Source organism: Sinocyclocheilus grahami, unplaced genomic scaffold (genome assembly GCF_001515645.1).
Source record: "Sinocyclocheilus grahami isolate Dianchi unplaced genomic scaffold, SAMN03320097.WGS_v1.1 scaffold854.1, whole genome shotgun sequence".
In the NCBI taxonomy this organism is placed as follows: domain Eukaryota; kingdom Metazoa; phylum Chordata; class Actinopteri; order Cypriniformes; family Cyprinidae; genus Sinocyclocheilus; species Sinocyclocheilus grahami.
In genome coordinates this window covers 185280-193205 of record NW_015506033.1, presented here as the reverse complement: position 1 = coordinate 193205, position 7926 = coordinate 185280, and the positions used below count along the sequence as shown (strand labels likewise).

The window sequence follows — 7926 nt, the reverse complement described above, 5'->3', positions numbered from 1 at the left end:
ATGTTGTTTATTTGTCTATATGGTGTTTTTAATATGCCTTTAGACAAACCATGTGCCAATCTATTAATCAACACCATTGTTGAGTATTTTCTCCTTAAAACTGTGGTTTCCCAAAGGCTGACCCAGAAATACGGTTTGAAACAGTCCTCGGTTTGCTACGTCACAAACCAATAACCAATCACGTCAAGGTATCGATTCCTATCACTAGCATGCAAAATATAACAATACCAGCAAAAAAACTAAAATAAATTAAAGCAAAAAACCCATGAAGCTGTGGTTTAATGTGAATTTAGAACCGCTAACTTGCATTATAACCCGTGGCAACAGTGTAAAAGTAGCCCGGAGTCAGACCCACCTCTCCCGAATCTGCACTTCACACGCGTATGCTCGCGGGCGCAAATTAAGAATCACAAACGGCTGTATTCGAGTCTTCAAGGTATTTTAGGACACATCATCGTCAAGTAAGTAACTTTAACGAATGTTACAGTATTCACTGTAGTTGTCCGCTAGTAAAAAGACAGTTTTATCAGTCATTATCCATGTATGCCATGTATCCGTGTATTCACTACAGTTCAGTGGATCAGGAGGCGCTGGCTGGTGTGACTGAGTGGAGGCGGGACTAATTTGCATATTCATAGATCAGCATATAGAAAATGAGGCAAGGGTGTAGAGTTGCATTCAAGCTATTTTAAGGAATGAGAAAATAATTTTCACAAGAAAAATATGTAATTTATCAAATAAGTTTTAAGGGATGAAATATTTGACTACAGGGGGACTTTAAGTAAAATTTCATTAATGTAGTGGTACTTTTACTTGAGTAGAATATTTTCGTACTCTTTCCACCTCTGCATTCTGCAATATGTAAATAAATTTTTTTATGACTGGATTCCACTATTCTGTCCTTGTTTTACACATCACGGAAATCATAGGGTCCTTCTATCTGTCGTTGATCTGTCCTTTCTCCTTCTCTGCTAGGTGAGGATGGGGGTGATGGATATGAGACGGATCATCAGGATTACTGTGAGGTTTGTCAGCAGGGAGGAGAGATCATTCTCTGTGACACCTGTCCACGAGCTTATCACATGGTCTGCTTGGACCCTGATATGGAGAAGGCACCTGAGGGCACCTGGAGCTGCCCACACTGTGTGAGTGAACCAACTCTGAATCTCCACATGCGTTCAATATAAAACTGCAGCACTTGCCTCCTGTAAATGATTGGTTTTGTCCAAAGAGATGCATGTCAAGCCCTGATGTGCCACTGTATTCTGAATCATCTCTTCCTCTTTCAGGAGAAGATGGGCATCCAGTGGGAGGCTCGTGAGGACGCATCAGACGGTGAGGAGGATAACGAGATGTTAGGTGAGGCAGAAGAGGATGACCATCACATGGAGTTCTGCAGGGTTTGTAAAGATGGTGGAGAGCTGCTGTGCTGTGACTCCTGCCCCTCGTCTTACCACATCCACTGCCTTAACCCACCCTTACCCGAGATTCCCAACGGCGAATGGATCTGCCCTCGCTGCACCGTGAGTCAACTGCATTAAAACTTGTAAATGGGCCTAAATGTCTGAGGTCACATGTGGCACTGTCAGTTTTCAAGAGATTTCATAATTGACTGATCAATTTAATGACTTACCATTAATGTTACTAGGGCTGACACGGTGAGGAAATTTCCCTTGCGATAATTTTGAGTGGCTCAATAGCACGGTATGCGGTATTATCGCCACACACACACACACACACACACACATATATATATATATATATATATACTCTGTGTGTTTGTGTATTACGGTATAAGTAACGAGGTCATATTCAGAAACCAATGAAACCGAAACTAAATAGCGTTGAAACAGGAAGTGAAGTAAACAGAAGAGAATGACAAAATAACAGTCCACATAACAGAACATGAACCTGACAATAAGATCGTTAGGCTATCATTAGTCTATATGTATAACAGTTAGTTCTGATCTGATCTTCTGATCTGACTGGACGAGAGATATTTCCACCTGCGCACGCGCGTTCTAGACGGGCTGTCAGTCAGTGCAGTAACAGTGCTGCGCCACAAGGTGCTGTCTTTGAGTGAGTCTTTAATCCGTTCATTCAGCTACACGATCAAAAACGCTGATTCATTCATTCAAAGAGACGTAATGAAACACGCTGTTGAACTCATTTTAACTTTGAGCTGACCAGCTATGCGTCGATGCTAAGACAGAGATTTCGCTTTCCTTGAACATGACAACCTATTTTCTCAAATATATATGACTCGGCCTGGAGGACAGACGCAAGTAATCGCATGCGCTCAGTCGATCTCTCTCTCATTCACTGTCTGTTTAGGCTTGTTAAGTGCAAATCTACTGAGCCTCTGTACAAATCAGCATGACTTATATATATATATATATATATATATATATATATATGTATGTATATATATATAATCTGTGTGTTTGTGTTACGATATAACTAACGAGGTCATGTTCAGAAACCGAAACCAAATAGCATTGAAACAGGAAATTAAGTAAACCGAAGAGAGGACAAAATAACGGTCCACATAACAGAACATAAACCTGACAATAAGATCGTTAGGCTATCGTTAGCCTATATGTATAACAGTTAGTTCTGATCTGATCTTCTAATCTGACTGGACAAGAGACTTTTTATTAGGGCTGCACGATAAATCGCATGCGATATTTAACGCGCATCTTATCAGTAAAGCCGGTTCTGTAATCAGTGGTAAATCTCCATCACGTGCGTGCTTTCACATTGAGCAGCATTAACTACACAGAGTCGTTGTTCACTGACGAGCTGTGCAAAACCACGTTCATATTCGTGCGATTTTTTTTTGCGCAGCTCGTCAGTGAACAACATTCAGTCCAAATGTGTGACGTGTAAAACAAGAAGGGCATAACCTTACGAAAAAAGAAAACGCGCAAAAATTGCTGTTGCTGTGGTTCTTGCATTCCTCTGCGGTTTACTCGTCAATAGCGAGTAGCGGTTATCGTGACAGCCCTAAATGTTACTACAGCAAAACGTATGTCGGAGACTCAAATAACATAAACATTTCCTACTTTTGAATAATAATAATAAATAAAATGTGTTATACCATTAATGTATTTTATTTAATATACGTGCATAATAACGTAGTATATTTAGATAATTATAAATTGTATATAATATTTATATAATATAAATGTAATACCAAAACAAAATGATTATAACTACAAATTATATTTACAAAATTGTTTTATTCAGTACAAATAGTGTACTTTTAAATTGTAATATAATTCATATAAATGTAATGCATTTAATAGATAAATTTAATAAATCTCATATTTGTATTTTTTTTGTATAATATGCATGCATAATAAATAAATTTAGTATTAAAGTAAATAAATGTAATTAGGACTCATAGCATACAAATAGCCTACTTTTGAATTATAATGTAAATGTAAATACCATTAATATATAAATATAATTTATTTAATTTATAGGTAACACTAGGGATACTAGGAATAAAATTATGGGCAGTTATAATGGGTTCTATTTGCTTTTGACACAATGCTTGCATCCAGCCGTTAAGTGACTGAATGCTAGTGGGCGGGGCCTATGGTGAGATGATGTCTTGCTCTGGAGGCATGTTTATGCTAATGTTTGTGCCCTTGTGACGTCACATGCCACCTCAGATCCAAGTAAACTGTTTTTGGAGCTTAATTAAATAAATTCTTTGTTTATAATGAGGAGGACATTTTCAGTGGTCGACCGATATATCGCCACAGGCGATATTTGGAATTTTTTTAATATCGGCATTGGCCGATAAGTCTTTACATGTGGCCGATGTTTTTCAAAACTGATTATGACACCATATCGTGCATTTATACATCCTCTTTAAGACGAGCCACTCAGATGTAAAGCCAGCACCTGACAGACAGTAAAATGACCAATCATCATTCACTTTCTAACGTGACGCTAAGTTGTGTTGCATACAATAACATTCCGGCGTGCAGCAAAGACTTATTCAAACGTACCTTGAGACATCAGATCTGCAGTCCAGCGGCAGCTCCGGTGGGAGACAAACAAAAATGAAACCGTGTTTACCTCACAAACAATCAAAAATCCTGCAACTGGCTCTTCCACAGATATGCGTGTTGTTCTTGGGTATTTTTAAACAAGAAGCTGTTTTCCGGTGGACTCAAAAGCCGGTGCACTCCACAATGAAAGCTGGGTCAACAGTTACATACTATTATGTAATAATAATACATTTGAATTCCTTTATATATTTATTCAGGAATATCCGCTGTATTTGATTGCCCATGATTGGTGCAATATTGTGTGCAGTATACCTTTTCATATGTTCCAGTTTTATTTAATGCTGCTATATACTGATAACCAAGCATGTACTTCTACGCCTTCAGGTTTGTATTATTTTTTACAATGAAACAGACAAGCATAACGAAACCGATCAGAGATGTATATCTTTATTATTAACCAACTATCCCATGCTATAATTAAAACAACCCGTTGCTCGGTAAACTATATATGTATTGTACATAAAATACATGGAATCACACATACTATTTTTGACATTTATTTATGAATATTAATTTGTTCATTAATTATGAATGTTAGAAAGGCTGCACTAAGGCCCAATCCCAATTCTATTTTATACCCCTTCCCCTTCCCCTACCCCTCAGCCTACCCCTTCCCCTTGTCCCTTGAAACAGAGTGTCAAGGGGTAGGGGTGAATATATTCCCTTAAAAATTGGGACACCACTACTATACTATCATACTTCGTCTAGCTCCTACAATAAACACACCTATGCTGGTGTGCATTAGAGCCTTTAATTACCGTTCTATATTAATGCGCTGCTTACTCACACACACACACACACACACACACACACACATATCAGAGATCGCGCAGCTCACACATCCAGGAGCAAAGAAACTTCAACACTGCCCCATGACTTTTATTAATAACGGTTTAAATACTGAATCGCTACATTATATTTTCCAGCAACGAGAGGATAAAATCGCTGTTTTTGAAGTAAACTCACTCTAAAAAGAAAAAACGCACAAAAGGGCATACACGCAACTTTCATCTCTCTCTCTCTCTCTCTCTCTCTCTCTCTCTCTCTCTCGAATTGGCAATATTTGAGAAAAGGGTTTAGCGGTTTCTAATTATTGGGGGGACTAGCCCCCCTCAATGTCTACGGTGGTTATCGCCCTGATCAGACATGAAAATATGTTGTTGCACTATCGTGCAGTCAGTAATGATATGACAGCGGCAGCGCCTGAGCACACAGTGTTCACATTCTCCTTGTTCGCTGTCATCGTTAACAGTTCTGTCTAAATACGTATAGAAGTCTGTCTAATAATCAGATAGAACGGTTAAACAAAGGAATTAAAATGTATACAAAAAGTCTTATAACGATTGCTTTTATATTATTAGTAATAGAAAGGCAATCATTATAATACTTTCTTGTTTGCCGTCAGCATTTATACCATTTAAACAAATCTTTGAATGTCTAATAAACATCTAATTTCAAAAACCTTGCAAACTTAGTCGGATCCAGTTTTGAGATCTTGTGAAGTGTGCATGTGTATCCTGCATGATCGCGTGTTCTCTGCGTGACGGTCGATCTGTGTGAATTGAATACGGACAGGAGGAGAGTTCAGCTTCACTGAGACGCGCGATCGACAAACTTTAAACTCGTTGGTTCTTTTTGTTCGCTCGGGCAGCCATGTTGCCGCTGAAGCCAGTTTACGCTGAGATAATTCATACCCCTTCGTTTGAAGTGTGGTCCCGAAAAATCTTCGTTTGAAGGGCTGTCTGGAGGGGAAAGGGGAAGGATTAAGGGGTAGAATTGGGATTGGGCCTAAACCTTGTTCATTTAAGTGTTACCTCTGTTGTTTACATTTTAATTGTTTAGGTTATATACAGTATATATATATATATAGTTTTTTTTTTTTGTAGATGTGTCAGCAAAAGAAAAGGAAAGGCTGCACTGATTGTTACCTCAAATGTTAAAATTTTTAAAATTTAGGTTTTAATAAATATTTATGCATAATAAATGTTCATTTAGTTTCACCAATTTTCTACATGTCTCTCATTTACTGTAATTACATGTATTATATCGGCCTCATATCGGCCAGATTGATTTCTTAATATCGGCCATTAAAAATCCCATATCGGTTGACCACTAGACGTTTTAAGCTATGAAACTTGCAGAATGTTTTAATGGTACAAAGTTGGGGTGTGCGATATTATGATTTTTGATCATGGACGATTTAAATATCTCCACAATCTGCTTTTAAAGAAATATCATAGAATCGTGCTACAGCGCATATTATATCAGTTGCAATTCTGCCGCCTCCGTCTCAATATACTGTACAACACAACATACATTCACATCAAATATTAACTCACGGGAGATACACTCACGGGACACTGCACTTATTCGCAATCACAAAAGTACATTATTTGCATGTGCTTTAAAGCCTTGCCAGTTTAACTTTTCATTTGCGTGCTGTTCTGACATGCGCCTTTTCTGAGCGTGTACACATGAAGCGCGCACACACTAAAAGCCTGTCAAACAGTGCCTGATTACTGGACTAAGTTATCTTTTGCATCTGATTGTGCTAATACTGTCAAAAACACACAAGGTTTACATATATAAACACAAAATCGTGTACCGCTCATGCTCATCGGAAAAGAGCTCAAATAACACGCTGACAGGAAATTTCTATGCAGTATAGGCCTACTTGTTCCGGTTTGCAGTAGCGCAACTGCTGTAACATGGTGTAGGTTCCATGGTAGTTCAGCTGTACTGGGCAACGCTGGTAAAATAATGCTACCTTCAGTGACGCTATGCTCTGATCATATGCTCTGATAATAATAGCTTTGTAGGACTATACATTATTTGGATTAGTCAAAAAAAAAAAATTCTGATTCTGTTACAAAGAAGTGAATAAAAATAATATATTGATATTTAATATTAAGGTAACACTTTTCAATAACGTTCCATTAGTTAATGTTAGTTAATGTATTAACTATCATGAACGAAAATGAACAATACATTTATTACAGTATTTATTAATCTTTCTTAATGTTAGTTAATGAGAATAGTTATTCAATGTTAGTTCATGTTAATTCAGAGTGCGTTAACTTTTAACAAGCACAACTGTTGATTTTAATAATGCATTAGTAAATGTTGAAATTAACATGAACTAAGATTAGTAAATGCTGAAGAAATATTGTTCATTCCGACCCTCTACGCACACCTTGGTAATATAATCGCCATTGGCTAGCAAATTTTTTTGTTTACTCACCAGACTGATATACTATTTTACACACACACACACACACACGTTTACTTCGCAATCTAAATGAGGACATTACATAGACTTCTATTGTTTTTATATACAGATAGTTATACACTTTTTAACCTAAACCCACCCCTACCCCTCACAGAAAACTTTCTGCATTTTTACAATTTCAAAAGTAAAAAAAAAACTGTTTACTTTATTTTTTATAACAGTTTTACAAATGATGATATCCACAAATTGAGGTTTTTGCTGATTTTGTCAGGTTTTGCTCACTTTTGGGTACATATTTGTCCCTAAAATATGGTTAAGTAGGCACACACACACACACACACACACATATGATTGCACCCAATCAGCTTATCTTTGTAAAATGGAACAGCTTCTTAAATAACTGAATGTGCACTCTTAACTTCAGCCAATCAAGCATTATATTATGATATTGTGATAATTAAGCACTATTTAATGATAGAACTAGTGATTAGAACTAAAACTTGGTAACCATGAATGAATGCATATTTGTCATTTTAACTGAACTTAGGACTGGTGGTGGTGTTTAAGATATTGTTGGTCATAGGTAATAGTAATTATTATTAAAAGATACTA

The 7926-nt window shown here is 37.0% G+C and overlaps 1 protein-coding gene across 1 annotated transcript in view; it reads left to right on the top strand.

Annotated features, from left to right (window-relative positions):
* Positions 1 to 7926, top strand: part of LOC107563016 (chromodomain-helicase-DNA-binding protein 4-like) — a 74307-nt gene that overhangs the window by 29123 nt on the left and 37258 nt on the right. The window contains exons 9-10 of the mRNA XM_016247785.1: positions 976 to 1145; positions 1290 to 1523. Of these exons, the coding sequence (XP_016103271.1) occupies positions 976 to 1145; positions 1290 to 1523 (404 nt within the window). The remainder of the gene's footprint in view (positions 1 to 975; positions 1146 to 1289; positions 1524 to 7926) is intronic.